General features: G+C 57.8%; 2 protein-coding genes across 13 annotated transcripts in view; one reads left to right on the top strand and one right to left on the bottom strand.

Annotated features, from left to right (window-relative positions):
* The window catches only part of LOC102047355 (protein CEPU-1), a 361,978-nt gene extending 351,743 nt beyond the window's left edge, over positions 1-10,235 (top strand). For 6 of the 8 annotated variants that reach the window (XM_055728658.1, XM_055728654.1, XM_055728656.1 and 3 more), the window contains 5 exons: positions 770-904; positions 1,614-1,734; positions 3,540-3,691; positions 6,932-6,964; positions 8,621-10,235. In XM_055728658.1, coding sequence (XP_055584633.1) covers positions 770-904; positions 1,614-1,734; positions 3,540-3,691; positions 6,932-6,964; positions 8,621-8,721 — 542 coding nt within the window. In that variant the 3' untranslated portion in view covers positions 8,722-10,235. The remainder of the gene's footprint in view (positions 1-769; positions 905-1,613; positions 1,735-3,539; positions 3,692-6,931; positions 6,965-8,620) is intronic. The other 2 variants (XR_008735461.1, XM_055728655.1) reach the window with 2 other exon arrangements.
* Positions 10,236-13,873: 3,638 nt separating this feature from the next.
* The window catches only part of OPCML (opioid binding protein/cell adhesion molecule like), a 305,281-nt gene continuing 297,820 nt past the window's right edge, over positions 13,874-21,334 (bottom strand). For all 5 annotated transcript variants that reach the window (XM_027806802.2, XM_014280748.3, XM_027806801.2 and 2 more), the window contains one exon: positions 13,874-17,029. In XM_027806802.2, the coding sequence (XP_027662603.1) occupies positions 16,929-17,029 (101 nt within the window). In that variant the 3' untranslated portion in view covers positions 13,874-16,928. The remainder of the gene's footprint in view (positions 17,030-21,334) is intronic.

Below are 21,334 nucleotides of genomic sequence, written 5' to 3'. Positions count from 1 at the left end.
TGTTGTAAAGCTGCAATCTCCGTCAAGCTGGAGAAGTATCATGGCCCAGCACCTGTGCCTCGCCAGCCAGGCGCCGTGGGTTTCCAGGAGTGCTTCAAAGTGAAGCAGGCTCTTGCAAGGAAGGAAGGGGGGGGGGATAAGATGCCAGACAAAAGGAAGGGCCACGGATCACATCTGCCCGGCTTTCAGCAAAAGCAGAAGCTGTGCTGCAGCCCAGGTGGGGAGAGGGGGGTGAGTGTGCCCCCCCCCCCCCCCCCCCACGGGGAGCACAGAAATGAGCCTGGAGCGGCACAGGGGCAGAGCGTTTCAGCTAAAGGGAGATGTTGGCACCACAGCTAATGGGAATAACCGGCTGGGAATTAACTGAAGCTGAAAAACTGGAGAGGGGGTTCTGTGTGGAGCTAGTGAGCCCAGCGGTGTCTCCCAGCAGGAGGATGGCATGCGCAGGATGCCAAGGAGAGGTGGTTTCGGGTCATTCTAGCAGGGTGCAGGTCTGGCAAGGACCACTGTGCCCACTCTGCGCATGTTGGGGATGTTGATCTCCAGCAAGTGATGCTCTCGGTGGGGCTGGGGCCACCGCAGGGGTCCCGTGCTTGCAGGCACTTTTCTGACAGGGGTTTTCTTGAGATGGTGGGGCACAGGCACATGGGCGTGCCAGGGCTGGGTGCCCTAGGACAGTGTGACACGGTCACAGGTGGTGACTGTCTGGTGGGAACAGGTTTGCTGTGCCGCCCCATCACTCACGACCCTCTCCCTCTAACCCCTGCAGCCGTGGGCTTCATCAGTGAGGATGAGTACCTGGAGATCACAGGCATCACGCGGGAGCAGTCGGGCGAGTACGAGTGCAGCGCCTCCAACGACGTGGCAGCGCCCGTCGTCCAGCGAGTCAAAGTCACCGTCAACTGTGAGTAGCCTGGGGGCTGTCAGGGACAGGGGCCGGGGCTGGAGCGGGTCACCGTGCTGCCCCACGAGGAGATGGGACTTCAGCGGTGGGAAGCAGGGCAAACGCAGCCTTCAAGCCCCAGAGTGAGAGAGGCTGCAGCAGTTTTTCTGAGCAGGTGGTGTTTTGCCCTTTTTTCCCCTTCTTTTGGAGCTCCATTTTTTTCCACCACCTCCTCCTCAGCTGTCTCCATCAACCTGGGTTTTCCGCCCATGGTGAGATGCTGTGGTGATAACCTCCGGGGAAAGGAGAGAAGTGAGCAGTAAACAGGAATTTTTTTCCTTTAGAAAAAATGAGAGAGAAAAAAACCAAAGCGTGAAGAAGAAAGCAGCATTTTTCATGCTCAGGCAGAGGTGAAGACCCTCCTAAAGCCCTTTCTGGCCACCCCTTCAGCTGCTTGGGGTTAGCACAGGGGCACACGTGGTGTCCAAGAGCTGGGGGGCTCCAGTCCTTGGAGGAGCCCTCACTGGGCTGCAGTGTGGGGGTCCCCCAAGAGCTGGAAAACCCCTGGAACAGCAATGCCGGAGCAGCAGGAGCTGGGCACAGGCTCAGAGATGACTTGGGCTCCTCCCTAAGTGTGGGAAAAGAAAAGGGAGCTTGTAGAGCGAGGGGAAGGGGTAGGATGGCCAAAGACTACTGGGTGTTGACCCCAGGCTTCCCCTCTTCCCCGCAGACCCGCCGTACATCTCGGATGCGAAGAGCACCGGGGTACCAGTGGGGCAGAAGGGCATCCTGCTGTGCGAAGCCTCCGCCGTCCCCTCCGCCGACTTCCAGTGGTACAAAGACGATAAGCGGTAAGAGCCCGGGGAGCAAAACAGGGGGGCACACACCGGCCCCGTGCAAGCTGCAGCTTGGGCAACGGGGCTGCGGTAACCGGTCGAATCCCCGACAGCCCTCGGTGCCAGCCGGGTGTGGGTGCCAGGGCAGGGCCTCTCTGACAACAGTGGGTCGTGCTTATCGGAGGCTGATCTGGGCATCTCGGCAGGCGGGTGGCATCACAGTACCTGCCGCTTGCAGCAGGAGCTCAGCGTCTATTCAAAGCAGGCCAGGGCTTTATATTTAACTCAGCGCTGTCTACGCAGTGGAAAATAGACGAGGGGTATTTGAAGGGGGGGATTTTTCCCGGAGCCTCTTTCAGCCAGACTGGTTTTGGCCTCCATCTGGGTAGGCAGCGCAGGCAGGATCGCTGCTGCCCGTGCCTCCGTTTTAACTCCGTCTCACTGTAAATCCCCGCTTGGGTGAAGCATAACGGCCAAGAGTGATATTGGCAGCACAAATCCAAGCACTTAGGAGCGGATGAAACCCCTGTCATCTATTTAAACACTTTGGCCAGAAGGCAGCGTCAGCCCCTTGCTCTTGGAAAGGCAAAAGAAATGTGGTGTCAGCTGAGAGGCAGGGTTTGCTATGCCTCAGGGACAGCCTGCCCAGCACTGGGCTGAAAGTCGCCTTTTTAAGGGAAGTGGCAGCTCCTGTGTCCTGCCAAAGCGGCAGCATGGGGATGTGGCAGGGAGCAGCGCAGCCCAGGGTAGCCTCCCCACTCTGGAGCAAATATCTGTCTCTGAAACCCAGGCCAAGTTTTTCTAACGTTTTTTTTTGCATTGCTTCTCCCTGGGAAGCCCAGAAGGGCCGTGGTGTAGGCAAACACAGGACGAGACACGCAGGTCACTTAATAAGGAGGCATGTTTTAGCTGAAAAAGATGCTACAGAAGCTAGAGAGGAGGCTGGGGCCGCCCGCCCTGCCCGTTTGAGGAGGAAAGGAGCAGGCGGAGTGTACAAAGCAGCGGATGTTTGCATGGCAGATGAAAGGCTTCGCTCAGAATTAGGTCAGATCACGAGAGCCCAAGAAGCAGCGGCAGGAGTGGGCTCAGCCCGCCCGGATCGGCAGCCGGAGCCCAGCAGGGGTGATAATGGAGATCTGGCATCTCCCGGGAGGAATTAGCAAATAAAAGAGCCACAGGAGCGGAGCGGGAAGGGGACATCAGTTCAGGGAAGTCAAAGCACTTGGTTAATGCTTCAGCGTTTGTGCCAGCCCAGGAATGCCTCCACACCGTGCGGCGCTGGCATTTGGGTGCCCCCAAAGGTGTTTGCTGCAGCGTCTGCTGCCTGTGCTGGCTGCCAGCACCCATCAGGGGCACGCAGGGAGCTGGCAGGGGTTAGGGAAGAGGAAGGTACCAGAAGGCATCCCACAGAGGACCGAGGAGCCCTCAAGGCCAATGCGAGAGGGAAGCCAGGCTCCTCTGTTGGGTGGGAAGCTGTTCCCAGGTACCCTCCCTGGGTGTGTGAGCATCCCTCCCCCCGCACGGCATTTGGCAAGCCCCAACGCGACCCCTTCAGCAGCGACTGCATCTGTGAGGATGCCTCTGAGCAGCATGGGGACGGTGTAGGGTGGCAGCTAAGGGAAGAGACGCAGCAGAGCAGTGTCCATCTGTCACCTCTCCCCCAATACCTTCCTTTCTCCCTGCTCGCGCCCTTTCTTTCCCCCCAGCTCAAGGTCCCTGGTTGTAGGCAGGACCACAGGATAGCAGGTCATGGAAAACAGCAGGCGCTTCTCCTCCCGACACCGTCCCCTTGACCCTCTCCCATTCTGCTTTTCTCCCAGGCTGGCTGAAGGACAGAAAGGACTAAAAGTGGAGAACAAAGCCTTCTTCTCCAAACTGACTTTCTTCAACGTCTCCGAGCAGGACTATGGCAACTACACCTGCGTAGCCTCCAATCAGCTAGGAAACACCAACGCCAGCATGATCCTCTACGGTGAGTAGGGCTGAGGGAGCCGGCTGGGGAGGGGCCACAGCTTAACTGCGAGACCACCGATGTGAGAGGCACGGGAAAGGTCTCCCTTGGTTTTTAAGGGTGATGTGCATTTGCCGCTGATCCTTTCTGCCCCAGCGTGTGGGTCGTGGTGAGCCCAGGGAAAGTGGAAAGCTTCCAAACCTACCTCCTGATTTGGGTCCCATGTCTGCCACTGTTCGGAGGTGTTTGGCACTGGGTTTGGGATCCGCCGTCGATGCAAAGTTAGGACTTGGCTGCAGGTGTCCATCCTCTTGCTCCGGCAAGGAGAGCCTCTGTTGGGAAACATCCTCCTGTGTTGAGCGGTGGGAAGGGAGATGGTGCTCAGGGTCATCGCAGCGAACCTGCAGGACCATGCCGCGGGCTGCCACGTGGTGCACCCTGTGCCCACCCAGGAGAAAACAGCCCCCACTGCTCTGCCACCTTCCAGGTCTTGTTTTCCATTCCTGCCAAACAGATCCATTCTTACTGATGGTGCCAGAGGGAGATGGGAAGGTGCAGGGGGTGGGGAGGGGGAGCAGCTTTGTACCCTCATCCAGGGGCTGTTTTCTCGGCATGCCGGAGCTGAGATGAAAGCAATGTATCTGTCTGACACTGCTCACGGCCAGGAATGGCTGTAATTGCTCATCACATTTGTCAAGCCTCTTCAGGTGGTGGCAGAGCCAGAGCAGGGGGACACGCTTTCTGGATCCCTGTCATGGCCACTGAGAGCTGGAGGTGGACAGGAGACCTTGTCCCTTGCCAGTGCCACAGGGATATTTCCCTGCCAGGGATATGGGGTGGGTGGTCCTCACCGCAGAACCGTATGGGAGAAGCAGGGCTGGGGGACCTCTGTCTTCCCCTGATGCCACCCCAACGTTGTCCTCCTCGCCACCTGGTTGTTCTGCCTTGTCTTCTCCTTGCCTCTTGTTATTTTATGGTCGGAGGGGAGCAGAGGGACAGATGAGCCTTCCTTACCCCCAGGCCCCTCGGTGGGGTGGCTCAGGGCTAGCATGCTGGCTGTGCCCCGAGTGATGCAAAGCGCACCAGGACAGCAGGCAGCCCCAGAGTACGTGTCGGGTTCAGCGTGCTGGAGCAGTGCCGTGTGGGAGGCGTGTGGAGACCCTGGGAAGCAACGTCCCATTTCTCACCATCCTTGGGGAAGGGCTGGATGTGGGTCGGGGGAGCCCCAGGGCGGGGAGGCGGGTTACCCAGGCAGAGCAGAGGGTGCCAGGCTTTCCTGGGGGCTGTGCTCCATAGCTGCGGGGACTCACCGAGCATCACCGCGGAGGCAGCATCAAGGGAAAGGCTTGTCCTCACCTGCTCTTGGGGCCGGCAGCTGCGCTGGGTTCCCCTGAGCTGCGACAGAGGTATTTGTGGGACAAACTCCATCTTGGATGCTCGGCTCCACGCCTGCAGCCCCGATGTAGAGCTAACCTTGGATGCTAATGAGCCCAACAACTATTTGTTCCCCAAAAAAAGGTCCGTGCTGTAAGTGATGAACATTATCGTCTTTACCTGCCCGTTAAGCCATCATTAGCGTTGCCTAGGAACTATCTTAGTTCTCTTTCTCACCAGCCTTCCTGGTACCCATTTTCCCCAATAACCCCATTTTTGGGGGGAGACCAACACCTCTGTGGCTACGGAGCCACCCAGACCCAGCTCCATCCGTGCTGCTGCCTTAGGGCGGCTGTGCCGAGCGCTCAGCATAGCCCGAGCCACATGTACATCATTAGCTTTGATGTTGTAGGCTCCCGATGGGTTTATGAGGTTAAAATCTTAATTAGCGTGGGACCTCGGTTTGGCAGTTGCAGATGCAGGCTGGATCAAAAGCCCCCAAAAGTAAAGATGACTCTGCTAATGGCTTTGTAGGAGCTGTTATTTGGTTTCTAACCCAGGAGTGATGTTTTCTCTGACTCGTGCCGTGATGGCAGCGTCGGGTGGCACGCAGTGAAGCATCCCACAGAAGTCTAAGCTTATTTTGTGATCCCCCTTAACTTTGCCACTCTGACTGTGAATCCCATCAGGGAACGAAATTGGAGTCCTGTGACCGCCTGTAATTTTCATAAAGCTACACTGATTTAATGAGCCTTTCAGCCTTGATTAACTGAGTCCCCTCGGGAGGTGACAGCTCCCCAGGCCACCCTAACCTGCTGTGGACCTGAGGGGACCGTGACTCACGGGGGGTCCCCCGTCTCCCGGTGCAGGGCTCCCCAGCATTGCCAGTAACAACCCCCCTGTAATTAGCAGCAATGTGGTTAGCCCCACGTGCTGCTATCAAGCATCACAGAGCTGAGCTCGCCGGTCCCTAAGCAACCGGTGCCTTCGGTCTGGCAATTAATGTGTCTTCATTTATCGTAATGAAAGATAAGAGGGAAGTTGCATGCGATGGCTGCGCTACCTGTGGCATGAGTCATGTCTCACATGTGAGGTTTAGGGGGACAGTTTTGTGAGTATCCCCTTTTCCCTGAAGCGGAGCGAGTGTTTTGGAGTTCCCCCCTGCTCCCAAACGGAGGTTTAATCCGTGCAGGTGCTGTGATGTGAGCCTTTCTGAGGCTGCGCGACACAGGCTAATGTAGCGTACATCTTTTAATCCTTTTTTTAATCTAATTTTTCAGGGAGGTCAACTAGTGCTTTATTTAACATGTAGCACTTGCTATTATAGGCCTGCCGCCTCATTCAGCGGCTCATTTGGTGCTGCCTGTGATGTGATGGCGTGCTCAGTGAAACTGCATCATTTTGTGGAGTTGGGGGGAAAAACGGCGCTCTGCTTCTCCCCCATCGTGTGGTCCACATTGCTTTCCAGAGGCTGGTGTCAGGCAATAAATCCATGTGGGATATTGCAGGGTTATTGAGAGGGAAGGGCCCTGAACCCCCACCGGAGAGGAGCAGGAGGAGCGTGGGGGAGAACAGAACCCCCAGAATCCCCCAAATCCCAGCCCCTGTGTTTTGATTTTTGCTCGGGGTGAGAGACCATGGGCTTTGCCAGAGCCTCCCTGCGGCTGGGGTCCCGCAGGCAGGTCGTCTCAGCTCGTGCAGCCCTCTTCCCAGACGGGGGAACCGTGGCCCCAGAGGAGTGGGGTGCAGTTTGGGCAGCAGCACACTTGCTGCCCCATCTGCTGGTTTTCCTTGGCCCCAGCTCGGGGGCAGGCTGAGCGACGCGTCTCGAGCCTGCGCTTTCCATTGCCCTTTTGCCTTAACTTTCGCTTGTTCTTTAATTTTTAGAAGAGACAACTACTGCTCTGACACCCTGGAAAGGTCAGTAATTCGGGGACACCCCCCCCCCACCCCCAACGCCAGCACTCCCCCCGCTCTGTTTCCCCACGGCCCCTCTGGCTCCAACCCCAAGTCATCCCAACAGGAGCTGTGGCATCCACCGCCTCCAACTCCTGCCCTGCAATCCCACTGGTATAGCGATGAATTAGGGCTTTCTCGCTGTTGTTTAGCTGCCCTCCCACCCTGTCTCCTCCCCACCAGCCTACTTGTGCCCGTCTGGTGGTGGTCTGTCCCCTCCGCATGCCCTGTCCCCCACCGTGGTCCCCCACTCCCTCCCCATCACCGCTGCGCTCTCCTCCCTGTTGCGGGCGAGAAAGCAGGGATGTCTCTGTGGCCCGTTTTCCCTGTGTTGCTGGGTAGATGAGTCTTGTGGCAGGTCCTTTCTCCTCTGGGATGCTTCTAGTGCCTTTTTTCGGGGATGTGGTAGGGGTGGAGAGGTGTCAGGTCCTCTCCCTGGCGTTATTTGTGGTCGGGGGAAGCTGGTGCTCTGCTATGCAATCTTACCGGCTGGCCAGCTGGCTTGGTGTCATCTTGATTTTGGGGATCCAGGCGGGTTCATTTGTGATGCGTTGAGTGGTCAGCCCTCAAGGTGACTTGTAGATGTCAGGAGGGCTGTGGAGGTAGCGCGGAGACATTCGTGTCTCCAGATCTGCTCTTGCTACACGGCTTCCCAGCCATGCCAGGATTTGGGGCTGGGTGGGGAACGTTGTGAGGTGTCTGTGAGTGCACTGGAAGAGCGCTGCTGACGGGAGACCAAGTGGGTAATGGTTCTCAGTGCCCCTGTTGGGCTTTGAAGCGAGGGGACATGTCCTGGGGTTTCAAAAGGGCAGGTTGATCACCCCGTGTGGGCAGCCCCGTGCCTGCAGGGCACCAGCCTGGATGCCCTCCTCAGATCTTTTCCCAGCCTGGTGTTCCCCTGGGCCAACTATTTGGAGCGTTCTGGAAAAAGCTGCTGCATCAGGCACCCTCCACATCCTTGCATGTGGTGAGGTATGAGCTCCTCACCCTCCATGATCCCCAGAGGTGTGGATGGGCTTGGCTTTTCCTGAGCACCCTCCTCATCCCATCTCATTCTTCTTGAGATGGTCAGGGCCATCAGTGGCCAGCCCTATGCAGGCTCTGAGGAGGAGCAAAACACCAAGTCCTGAGCGTAGTGCTGTGTCTCTGCTGGGCGGGCAGGTGGAGTTTGTGCCCCCCTGCCAAGGGAGATAACAGGGGGACAACAGGGTAGTCACCCCTGCACTGGCTCGCCAGGGCTGGCGATGTGGGCAGTGTTGGACAAAAGCTGTCATCTCCCCTACACATGGGCCTGGGAACTTAGACAAATTCTGGAGGAGTGGCAAAGGCCATTGGAGGTCAGTTGGTGACAATGGGCAGGGGATGGGCTTGGGATGGGAACCCAGGGCCAAAGCAGGACCGTGGGGGCTTGTGTCCCAAAGACCAGGGTCGGTGGGGATGGGGATGGCTGGTGCTGTGCTCTCGAGGATGAGGGTGCCCAGGGAGCTCCCACCTGGGGCAATGCGATAGCACCAGGGGCCCAGACAGGGTGGGTTTGTTGGGTTTGGGTTTTATTTGGTGTTTTATGGGGTTTATTAGCTTGGTGGCTAAGCACGCGGGTGTTTCTCTCCCTTCCTGCAGGCCCCGGTGCAGTGCACGACGGGAACAACGGCGCATGGCGGCGAGGTGGCTGCGTGTGGCTGCTGGCCCTCCCGCTCGCCCAGCTCGCCCGCCAGTTTTGACCCCAGAGCCGGCCCGCGGAGTAGCGGCGGCGACGACCACGGCCAGCGAGCACAAGCAGAAAGGAGAGGAAGAAGAAGAAATGTTCACCGTTTCCGAAAATAATCATAAGAATTGAGAGAGTATCCGGCCAGGCCACCTGGGGGAGGGGGAGAGAGGAAAAACACGCAAAAAAACCACAACGGGAATTTGGAAAGGAGAGAAAAGAAAAAAAAAAAAAAAAAAAAATCCAAGGCTTCCTGCTGAAGATGCAACACGACTGAGTCTTTTTCTTTTCCCCCGATTTTTTTTTGTCTCCCACCCTTCCCTCCCCCCTGTTTTCACCATTCTCTGCCGCGGGGCAGCGTGGAGGACAGGTGGGGCTGGGGGGGCGTGATGCTTCCTCCCTCCGGTCTCCTTCACTGCCCCCGCCCGCCCGCTCCCCCCCGCGGGGACCCCTCCGTCCGGATGCACCGGTTTTCTTCTTTGCCGAGATATCCCCGTCTTCTCATGGACCGTGCCGCCATTTGTGTTTCAGAATATATATATATATATCCATGTATACATATATATATATATATGTATAGATATATAGATCTTCAACAGTTACTACGCCGCCACAAACAGAAAGGGAGGAAGGAGACCGGCGTCGAGCCACGCATTCATCGTACCACCCACAGACATCGTGAATGATAAGGGATTCTGAGTCATGGTTAATTTTATTAATTGTATTTTCTGATACGAGCCTAGAACTCTTAGTTCCTAAAAACAGAAATGCAAAAAAGAGGGGAAGAAAAAAAAAAAAAAAAAAGAGAGAGAGAGAGAAAAAACCAAATCCAGAAAGGAGAGGGGGAGCAAGCGGAGAGAAGTTGCTTTGCTGAGCGCCGCGCAGCCAAGGAGGCAACTGGCCGAGGAGGTTGGCGAGCCCGGCGAGTTGGCGAGGAGGAGGAGGAGGATGAGAAGGAGGAGGAGGAGGAGTCCCGCACCGAACCCCCCTGAAACCGGCCCAAAAAGCGGTCGTCCGAACAGTTCCTGCCGAGGGCACGGGCAACGCTTGCCGCGCGTTGAGGTGGAGGGAGACGCTGAATCTTTTTATGGGATATATATATACAGTATATATAAATATACATATATATATATAATTTTTTTTTTTTCGTTAGCGTTCTAGCCACGGTTCCCAGCAGGGTCCTTCCGCTGCCATTACTGCATGCTGTATATGGAGTTAGGTGTGTATCGGTCCTCAACGAGACGAGATGAGCATCTCGGTCCACGCGTCCCTGCACCCCCTCGCCTTGCCACCCTCAGGTTGCTGGCGCGCGGGGGATGAAGGGCCGCGGGGGACCGAGACCCCTCTCCGTCGCTTTTCGCCGCGTGGCCCCGGCCCCTTCGTGGCGGAATCAAGCAAACTGAGGGACAGAGGGAGATCTATATAGCTCAGTTTTCTATTTTTATATATATATATATATATATATGTGTGTGTATATGTGTGTGTGCGCGTGTGTGTGTGTGTATATATATATATATAAAAAAATAAAAAGGAAATAAGGAAAAGAAAGCGAAGCAATGGGCAGCCGGCCACCCCTGCGGCCAAGCCATCGGCCAAAATGTGGGACCAGTCGACTCGCCGTGCGTTTCGGCGGGGGTCTCTCCTGCGGTCGGTTTTCCTCCTTCGGTTTCCTTTCCTTCCCCGCGGCGGATGGCAGGGGGCACGCGGGGGGGCCCGGGGGCGGGCGGGCGGGCGGCGAGGGGGCTCTCTCTGCCTATCCATTAAAACGATTGTTCCATGTGGCCGCTCCGTCTGGTTGTGGTGCTCATTGCCGCCCCATGCTCTCCCCCAATGCTGCCGGGATGGGGAGGGATGCGGGGAGGGATGTCAGGGGAGGGGTGTTGGGTGGGAGCACTGAATCATTGCGACGGGCTGGGAGAGCATCGGAGAGACGGCACCTGGACCTCACCAGCGAGCCCAGCGGGGATGCTGTCACAGGTAAGGATTTGGTGAGTAGATGGGGAGGGTGTGGGGCGCAGCTGTGCCCTACTTCCCCCCACACGATCCTGCCTGACTTCTTGAGGCCCCAAAAGCTTTTTGTGTAGCCCTCCGTGATGTTGCAGGGGATGCTCATGGAGTGGCCAAAGCGAGTCCTGCGGGAAGGAGCGATGCAGCGATGCGAGGTGGGTGTAAGAAACTGGGTACCCCTATGCACAGCTGTGTATGGACGAAGCACGGCAGGCTGGAACTTGGGTCTCCGTGCAGGTGGGGCGTGTGTCAGGCTTGTCTTAGCTGGTGTCTTGGTTTTTTGCTGATGTGCAGAAAGTTACTTAGTGCATTTGGTCCTCGGCCTCAGCTGTAGCCTCCGGGGTGCTGGCTTTTTTTAAGCCATCTGGCCCATTTTGGTAGGTTCAGAAGCCAATTGCAATGATGGGACTGTTTTGTGGGGTTTTTTGTTGTTTCTTGACCCTACGATGAGTTTGTGTAACCCAGGAGATGAGCACAGGGAACAGGGAGCAAGAAAAAGCGATGGTAGGGTGTTGCCTTGTGGTGTGACATGCAGTGGCTGAGCGATACCGGTGCGGGGCAAGGGAAGAGCTGTGCTCAAATGCATCACGGCATGTCCCAGGTAAGGGACAGAGTAGCGAGGATGTGGGGACAGGACAGCTGGGCACAGCTGTCCACATCCCAGGGACAGGATGGCACGGGAGGCGGTGGCTGGCCAGCCCAGCTCCATGGGGGTGTGCTGGAGCCAGCCCTTCTGTTGGCTGTGGTTTATAGGAGAAAGTGTTGTGGCCCGTTTTGTCTTTGGCAGCAGATGTACCTCTGCCTCTCCCAGGGAGAAGGAGGTGGTGAAGGTCTTTGTGCAAGTCTTGGGACCCCCAGGCCGGGATAGCTGGCCATGGCAGAGCAAGCCTGGCAGAAGAGGCAGCACCCAGACACTTGCAGAGAACGGGGAGGGATCTCTCCTGGCAACCAAGGATGGGTATGGAGGTAACAGGGTTGTCTCCCTCACCTCTTCTCTGTTGTGATTTTTTTGGTGCTCTAGATGAGAGCTCAAGGAGTGTCTGATGCCAGAATTTGAGAGACGAAGAGCAAGTTAAAGAGAGACTGCTCAATGGGTGCATTTATGTATTAATTTATTGACAGATGTATGGGTGTCTCTTGGGAGGGGTGTGGAGGTCATGGCCTGTAATATGCCCTCCGTCCCTGCGGATGTAGCAGCTGAGGTCCTTGTCTTTACACGCAAGTCGAGGGCCACGGAGGGAACCACCCTCCTCCACGCGGAAGGGGAGCGACAGGCACCCCGCGCCGGGCTCGCGGCAGAAAGGGGCCGCGTCGCCTCCCCAGCGCTTGGCGATGGTATAAAAGGGAGTGACGCCGGCGAGGCGTCGGGATGTGCCACGAGGTGGGGCGTTTGCGTGTCTGTAGTTGTTTCTCTCCAGCTGAGACAGGTCCATCGCCAGATGCCCACAGAACTGGCATGGTAAGATGGGCGGCATTAGCGAGGCCAAGACAGTGGCAGGATGCACGGGGGCCACATCTAAGAGACGAGTGTTGCTCGATGGTGCCTCTGGTTCCATCGCATCAGTCCTGGCTCCCTAATGGTTGTTGGGTTTGGGTTTGTTTTTTTTTTTAAGAGACTCAAAGCAGAGAGGGTTTCCAACGTCAGTCACCCATGCTGCTCGACTTACTGCAGCTAACTGAGGAAAAGCTCTTGTCCCCAGCATGGATGGGGAAGGGTCCCTGGAGGCTGGGACACAGCTGTGCCCTAGGTAGTGGGGCTCTCGCAGCCCGGAGCCGCAGGGGCAGCGGTGTTCCAGGTGTCCGGGGGCAGGCAGCATGGCACAGGCAGGGTGGCTCACCCCTCCTGGACCACTTTCCTGGGGAAGCTGTTGGGTTCGAGGAAGCACTTACCTTTCTGCCAGCGTCACTGGAGGGGGACAGCAGAGGTGTCCCTGATGGGTGAAGTTGCAGCAGCTCACAGCGGCGTCAGGGTGGAGAGTTTGCTTAGCTCTGTGCAGCACAGGAGAGCCTGCCGACAGCAGCAGGACAGTTTGTTGTGGAGTTGAGGGAGAAACTCTTGGGACAGGGCTTTTCATTCACATGTCAAGAAGGTGAAGGGAGATCTGGTCCCACCAAGGGGATTGCTCAAAGCAAGCAAACCTCTGATGAGTCTGGCACAGTCCCACAGCCCCCAGTCCCCCCTACTCCCCCACAGTCACCCCAGGTGTCCCCAGCATCCCGGGACATACAGCTGATACACGTCAGCTTTGGGATTTCCCTAGGGAAAGAACTCTCATCCACTCAGTGGCCACACAAGCTCCATTGGCATCCAGAGGCGATCAGGCAACACCCGTCTTCTGGCTCGTCCCTGAGCCAGTCGGCAAGGCATGGGTCCCAAAGTCTCGCGGCAGCCAGTCCCACAGTAGGGAAGCTTGTTGAATGTTTTCTCCCAGTTGATGGGGTGGAAAGGTGCAGCATCACATGGGGAGCTGGGCGTTGCAGCCTGCTGCCCCAGCCCTGCGTTTTTAGGGCAAGATCGTAGCCCTGCTGGGAGATGCCGAGGGTCGTGGCTCCTCCTGCTCTTGGTCCTCACCGTCTCTGTCCTTTGATGAAGACATTTTGTCTGTGTCACACGCCGTCGAATCGCAATAGGAGCAAACCACCCTTAGGAGCGTGTCGTCTGCAGAAGCGTCTCTTGCACGGGGGTAGATTTAGTTGTCAGAGCAGGCGTTGGTATAAGACAATGGAGAAGATGCCGGGAACAGCTCAGCCACTGGAAAGAGGCCTCCCATCACACCACTCCTGCTGAACGTAGGTGAGCGATGAGAGCAAAGCCGGTCCTTACCCTGGAGGGGCTCTGTCAACAGGTACGTGCTCATCGGTGGCTGGGGGACAGAGGTGGGCAGGACTCGGGACCCATCAATGGAGCCACGAGGCCACTTCGCGGGCGAGATGCATGGGATGGGGCGAGGGATGGCCTGAACGGCAGCAGGCCCCCAGTCAGGGGGGCTTGAAGTGTTTGCCAGCACAGGGGGTGATTGAAAGAGGCTCCAACTAAGCATCAGGCGAGGCTACAGGAGCGACACAGGTCTCGGGAGCCCTCCCAGCTCAGCGCGGTGGGTGCCGGGCACTGCGTCCCTCCCCAGGGTGTGTGGGGTCTGTGAAGCAAAGCCCCGAAGGTACAAAGTTCGTCAAACTTTATTGATACACTGCACAATCACAACCATCTCTTATTCTTGCCGAATTAGAAAAGGTTACAACTACAATGTAACATGCACAAATCTCAGGTAGTATAGCCACCCTTGGAATACAATGATCGACGGAAACTCAAGACTGGCCGTTGCGGCCGTCGGCAGGAGTGACCCGGGAGCCACGCTCCCCCCACCCTGGGTGCCCAGTCGCCCCTCCAAGCATCCAAACGCAAAGAGCAGTGGTTGCGAAGGGCTCCGCTGCCCGGGCGAGCCGCGGTGGGGCCGGCCTCAGACAGCCAACACGTTCCTCACAATGGCACGTTACATGGCACGAGAAAGTCGAATACCGCCCCAGCAAAGGACAGGGGAGCCGGCCCGACCCGGGGAGGAGAAGGATGGGGCGGGGGCGGCCCCGGTGCTGGGTCCGCCAGCCTCAGCGTGCGTCGTGGCCTCTTGTTGTTGCCTCTGCTCTCCGATATGCCGTGGCCTCTGGCCCTGTATAGCTGGGGCTAGTTCACATTTCTGCTGTGGGGACAGAGAAATTTGGGGCTGGCCTGGGAAGGGGCATGGGGAGGGGTGGGGGGGTCATTGCAGGGCGGTGAAGACCAGCGAAGGCAGCGGGTCAAGGCATCTCCTGCGCCCAAGGGTACTTTTGGAGCAGGCAGACGGGAAAGGATGTGTGTGTCACCATGCCGGCTGAAGACAGCACCATCCCTGCTCTGCGAAGGTGCCTGGGGCCATGGGGTAGGACCTGGATCACTGCCAGTGCCACCTTTCTGGGATGCTGGTGGAGAAGCGAAGCAGGACCGTAGGACACAGTCGCCCAGGGTGCCGTGCCAGATCCCTGCCCACCAGGTAAGCCAGCGCATCGGGCTAGTGCCAGAGTGGCTTCTCCCTTGGGCCACGTGGATTTTGCCCATCAGCTGTGGTACAAGTTGAACATCCCAAGTGTGGGGGCAGGAGCGTTCATTGAGATTTTGTAGCTGTTGCTTTTTTTTGGGTGACAGCCTTGTGGCACATGCCAGTTGGCACGAGTCCCAGCAGCATGGCAGGAGCAGGGATGAGGAGAGGGCACAGCTGCAGAGAGGGTGGGGTGGTGGCCCATTGTGGGCTTGGGTTGTTGGGTTTTTTTTCCTCTCTTTCTTGTGCACCCAGGACTATTAGCCCCAGCTTCCTCGGGACAGCAGGGCAAGGTTTTGGCAGCAGCTGAGTTTGCGTGGGGAAGATGGCGTGTGCATGGCCATTGCTCTTAAGCCACCTTGCTTATGGAAGGAGAAGGAGGTGCAAGGCATGGGGGAGCGCTGGGCCAGGGCAGGGGGGTGCTTTGTGTGCTTCTTAGCGTGTTGCCGTAGAGTTGAGTCTCCCTGTCACAGGCATAGGGTCCGGCACCGCATGTGAGTTTTTGGGAGCAGGATAGGAGGGTCTGTGCCTGGACCACTGCCCCAAAGCATTCCTGGACAGCCATGGAGCGTCGGGAAGGCTCGGGGCTGTCACCATGAACAGAACGAGGGACTGTGGTGTGGGGCACTGTTGAACACGCAATTCTGTACGCAGGGAGGTGACGTGGCTGCAGCAGGTGGCAGGGAAGGGGACAGAAGCTCCCAGGGTGGCTGGAGGAAGCAGAGGGCAGTCTGGGCGCATCCATTTTGGTGTCAAGGCATGGCACAGCAGGAAGGATCAGCCAGCAGTAAGCTAGGGGGTCGGAGCTGTCCTCATCCCTGCCGTGCTGGCACAGCAGATCGATCGAGCCTCCTCCACAGGGTTGAACGCATTGGGCTTTCCTCAGGCAGGGGCACGTGGTGGGCATGAGGAAAGGCAGAGTGCAGACGCTGCAGCTCAGCATCAGCTCCTGTGTTTTTACTGTCCCTTGGAGAAGCAGAGATGCTTGGCTGAATGGTAGGGGGAGGCCACACTGGGAGACAGACCGGGGAGGTGTGGAGCAGCTGAGGTGCAGATGTCAAGGCCAGAAGCGCGTGGTCCTGGCCCCTCCGGGTGTGCACAGATGGGTGCGATGCCAGCTCCATAGCAAAAGGGCCTTGTCACCTGGTGTTTTGCTGTGTCATTCAGTATCTCTGCCCAGTGTTGGTGGTGCTGTGCTTTTGAAGTGCAGGTTGGAAAGGGCTTGGAAAACAAGCCTGGAGGAACTGCCCTGACAAGTGCTGGCACTGCATCAGGGTGAGAGCCACAGGGCAGCCCCCCCTCCCCATTAGGGGAGCAGCAGTGGGGCGAACAGGAGGGGCAATGGCCTGACTGTCTGACATGGCAAGCCAGGATGGTGGGAAGGCTGTAGTCCCTGTAAGGCTGGCAGCGGTCCCCAGGGCTCACATTCCAAGGAGAGCAGCCTCGTGCCCTCAGGAAGGGGAGGTGGGAGAGGGGTAAGATGTTATCTGGGAGAAAGAGTAGCAGGAGGTGGATGACCCTTGAAGGACAACTGGTTGTGTCAGACGACCCCCTCGGAAAGGGTGGGTGAGCATTGTGGTCAGGCGGCCCCATGGGGCCGCACTGTGGCCTTGGGGAGAGGGAAGAGCCTGGGAATGGAGGCAAGGCTGGGCGACGTGGAGCCGGTGATGTCAGGGTGCTTAGAGAGGAGCTTTGGTGGCGAGAACTGACATTCAGGACCGAGAGGGCTGAAGGCAGAGCCAGGAGGCTTCAACCTTGGGGTCTTTTTGGGCATAGGTGGCTTAGTGAGACGACGAGACGGACATCCCTGGCTACGGCTCTGGGCGGCACCCGCCCCGACGACTCTGCACCCCCTACGTCGGAGACGAGGGGGCCATGGGGAACCCCATCCATGCCGGACCGCATCCCCAGGGCGACGGTGGCGGGTGACAGTCTGGTGGCACGTGGTGGGGTCTGTACAGCGTAACCGGCGGTGAGAACGATCCCGGCACGCGGGAGACGGAGCCATCCTCGGACGCTTGGCGCCGCCGCCCGTCCTCCGGCGCATCGCCCGTCCGACGGAGAGGAGTCCCCGGGCGGCGCGGCGGGCCGAGCCCGCGGCGGGGGAGAGGCGCGGCGGGGCCTCCCGGGACCCTCCGCTCCCTTATCAAAAGTTGAGGAGGAGACAGGCGAGGAGGGCGGCCCAGAGGCAGAGGCCAGCAGCTGCCCGGGACGCTGCGTTGCCACCGTCGTGCACTGCTCCAGGCCCTGTGCAGGGGAGAGAAGAAAAGGAAGACAAAGAACAGCATTAAGGCCAGTGCTGAGTGGATGTGAAGGTGCAAAGGGAACCCACCTCCCCGTCGTCCCTGCCGTCCCCTTCATGTCCCACCCCACCCTGTGCCAGCCATCCCCCCAGGGCTGACGCTTGTCCATGGTTTGGAGAGCGTTGTTGGTGTTGGCATGGGGGCCAGGCGGTCTCAAGGAGGTAGGCAAAGAGCTCAAGGGACACTGAGGTCCTTGTTTGAGGAGGAAGATGCCCAGGGCAGACAAGTCTGGCCCCACCACGCTTGGAGGACACCCTCCTCGGAGAGGCCTGTGCAGCGGCAGGCCATGCACAGGAGCCTGCCCCGCAGGTATAAGCAGCCATGCCGTGTCCATGCTGGGAAACAAGGGTCCCTCAACCATCAGGAGATGAGCAGGACACGGCGTGGGGGCTCTGGATGGGGGACACAGTTTAGTTGGGAGTGTCGTGTCGTTGTGCAGTTAGGTCTTTAGCAAGAGGGTGAGGACGATGTGGCGGGCAGTGGCAGGGAAGGCACCGGTGAGGCAGGAGGCGGACCTGGATATTCTGCCCATGCAGTACAAGAGTCACCGTGTGGGTAGTGACAGCTGAGGAGAGCCAGGAGGATGGATGGCTGTGAGTAGGTGATGGGGAGCGCAGTGGTTTTGTTACTCTGGGTGTATGTCAGGGTGAGGAGCATGCTCCAAGAGAACCCCAGCACCTCACGTTTTCCTGGTCCCAGGCAGCAGAGTTAGCGGGTGACACGGCACGCTTGCGTGCCCTACGCCGCAAGTCAACCCTTGGGAAGGGCCAGCGTGGGAGCGAGCCTTGCTGAGACCCACCGGCCAAGTCTGGGGAGAGGAGGCGGTGCCACCGCATGTGTCCGTAAGTCAGGCTGGGCAAGGAGGCATCACCCCACGCCATGCATCTGGCAGGCACGGAGCCCAGCACAGCTGGGGCAGCCAGAAAAGCAGGTCCCCAGGGGAGGCCCTGCAGGGCCACCCCACCAGGTTCTCCAGGGTCTCAGCGTTTGGGGTGCTGGAAGGGGTGACTGGCCAGTGCAATCGCAGTGGGCTGATGTGGGATTTCTTCCTGTCAGGCAGGTGTCTAGGGCAGTCGGGGGAGCAGCGGTGAGGCAGAGCGGCTGGATTCCCTTTAACACGGTGGAGGGGCCAGGCTGATCGGCGAGGGAGGCTGCCAGGACACCCGTCATGCAGAGGAAGCCTGTATTTGGTCAGTGTGTCTATGGCCACGGACAGGACATGAGTGACAGCGGCGTGCTATAGAGCAACGGAGACATGGCACTGGGCGAGGCTGGGTGTGCATGCAGGTGGTGGGTCACAGCATGGGGTGCAAATACAACTTCATGATCTGGCGAGATGCAAAGAGCCATGCGAGAGGTGCTGGGACCAGAGGGGATCGCCACCTCGGCACGCAGGAATGGCACAGCTCGTGGCCGGTAATACTCGCTGTTGCGGGAGACGGCAGCATGCGGATGCGTGGAGTTTCAGGTACGCAGGGACATTATGGGGTCACGGGCGGGGGTGATCCTCAGCAAGCAGGCCAGGCACAGGACACAGGAGGGTGGTCACTGGGGGTCTGGAACAGAGGTTTGCTGTGTCTTATCAGGTGAGGGCTGTTACTTGGGAAAGATTTGGGCTGGCTGGCACACGTGGGTGCCACTTGGGATCAGATGAGACAGCTGGGCAGAGCAAGGGAAGCGGGGGGGCCCAGAGGAGAGACTGGGCACAGGTCCGCCTGCACTCCCTATGCCTGTGGAGAGGCAAGAGGAGATGACGAAGGATGGAGGGATAGGGACAGAGTGGGGGCAGGGACTGGGACAGCCAGGTAGCTCACGGGGCATGCTGCAAGCCCAAGATGCCCAGTGAGGAAGATCAATAAACAGATGCTGAGAAAGAGGCAGAACAAGCGTGGGTTTTTGGCTAGGCAGATCGGTAGATGTACAGGGAGGTGGCCACATGGCCTTGGAAGGTGAGGAGGGTGAAAGGGCTGAGAGGGAGGGTAGATCCAGCAAAGAGTGAGGAAGAGGAAAGGAAAGGTCATAGCAAGTTCTACTACTGACTGCCCAGCCAGGATGTAAGCACTGATGTGTTATTCTGTAGGCACTTAAGAGATATGTCTAGATTGGTAGCCCTTGTGTTTCTGGGAGATTTCAACTTCCCAGACATCAGCTGGGAATATTGTACCGCTGTGATGAAGCAGGCCTTGGAAAATCTTGAAGTTTGTAGGGGAGAACTTCTTGGCACAAGTACTCAGGGAACCAACTAGAAAAACGCCCTTCTGGACTTTCCCTTTGTGAATAGAGAAGGAGACTCATCACTCACAGGAGAGGTGATGGTAGGCAGCTGAGCCATGGCAATGAGGAAATGGCTAAGTTTAAAATCTTCAGTGTCATGAGAAAAAAGGACAGCAGAGTTTCTCCCTTGGACTTCAGGAGAGCAAACGCTCAGTCATTCAGGGAGTTATTAGCAGAGTCCCCTGGGAAGCTGCTTTCGAGGACTCAGGAGTCCATGAGCGCTGGTCAGTTTTTAAGAAGTGCTTTTGAGAAGTGTGGGAGCAGGCGATCCTGCCGTGTTGTCAGTTGAGCGAGCGGGGTGGAACACTGGCTCCCCTGTTCTCCCGTTCTTCTTTCCATTGGCCCTTTCTGTTTCCCCTTGCCACAGTCTCACTCCATCCTCTGCGTCTCCCTTTCCTTTCTCCCACCCACTTCCCTGTCTTCCACGGGTCCCTCTCATTCCTATGTGCCGCATCCCCCTCTTTTTCTTTTTCCATGTCTCTCTGCTTGTCTGTCAAGTCCCTCCCGCTGTCTCCCCAGTTTCAGCCTCCCAGCATCTCTCCCCTTCTTTGTCTGCCTCGCCCCCCATCACAACCTCTGTTGCTCTGCCTGTTTCTCCCTCCCCTTCTAGCTCGCTCTCTCGACCTGAGCATCTCCCTGTGGTTTTGAGCTGTCTCTAACTCTCTGCATCCGTCCCTCTTGTGCTCGCCGTCTATGTCTGGATCCCACTCTCCCCCCTGTCCCTGTGTCCACCTTGGCATCTCAGTCTCCCCTTATCTCACTGCTCCCCTGCGTTCTGTGTCCCCCTTCTTTTCTCGGTCAATTTGTCTCTCCTGCCCCTTTGTGTATGTCTCCCTCTGTTCTGCCCCTCCTTGCTGCCTCGCGGTGGGTCTCCTCTTGCTATCCCACTCCGTCTGAGGACCTCTTTCCATCGGGCCACCTGAGCAGCCCCCCATTTGTTTCCCTGCATCTCTGCCCCTGGGTCTCTCTGTGTCTGTCTCTTTTTCTTCCTGTGTCTCACTCTCCGTCTCTCTTTCTATGTCTGTCTCCTGGTTTTCCCTCCGTCCCTCTCCCTTGTTCTTGCCCCCTCTTCTGCCTTGGCCCCTCCCTCTCCCTGGCTCGGAGTGTCTCCCTCTGGCTGCCTCACTGTTCCGGGTCTCTCTCTGTCTTCCCCCCGCTCTGTCTCCCTTCTCTTTGTCTGCTTCACAGTCAGTGTCTGTCCCTCACTCCCTGTGTCACTGCATCTCCATCTCTGACTCTTTCTGTCCTGGCTTATGCCATCTTTGTCTTTTTTTCTCTCTCTGTCTCATTCCATCTCTGTCTTAGTATCTCTCCCGTCTTGTGCTGCAACCCTCTTGTTATCTAACTGCCTTTCCCTCTGCCTTTGTTTCTCTACCCATCTCCCTGCAATGCTCTGTATCCCCACATCCCCATCCTCGTCTCTCGGAGCTCTTATCTATGTCCCCACGTTGTGCCATCTGCACCCTTTTCTGTGCATCTCTATCTCCCTCAGTGGTTTGGTTTCCTTCTACCTCCTGGTCTTTGTGCCCGTCTCCCTCTCTCTGTATTTCTCTGCCTCCCAGTCTCCCGGCTGCATGCATCTCCTCCCTCTCTCGCGTTCTCAACCCCCTTTGCTGGGTCTCCCTCTTAATGTCTGTCCACTGTCTCTCACTTTATCCCCTGGTGCCCTCTCCCTCTTTCCCCAGTGCTTCCCAGCCTGCCCACCCTCCCTTCTCTCTCCCTGGCTGGTCCTTGTTTATTCTCCTTTTTCTCTGATGGCAACCCTTGCTTGTGCCCATGCATCTCCTTCCCTCCCTGTGTCCTTTTCTGTGTGTCTCTCTGTGCCTCCACAGCCTCCCCCCCTTCCCTGTCCTGCCCACTGGTGCTCTCCCCTGCTGCTGCATCTCTCTCTGGCAGTTCTCTTGGTCTCCCTGTGTCTTTCCTGTGCTCCATCTTCCACACTCTATGTTTCCCCTTCTCTTGCTCTGCCTCTCGG

Source organism: Falco cherrug, chromosome 17, assembly GCF_023634085.1.
Source record: "Falco cherrug isolate bFalChe1 chromosome 17, bFalChe1.pri, whole genome shotgun sequence".
Taxonomy (NCBI): Eukaryota; Metazoa; Chordata; class Aves; order Falconiformes; family Falconidae; genus Falco; species Falco cherrug.
Note: the sequence above shows the minus strand (reverse complement) of the source record. Positions and strands in the feature narration are given on the sequence as shown.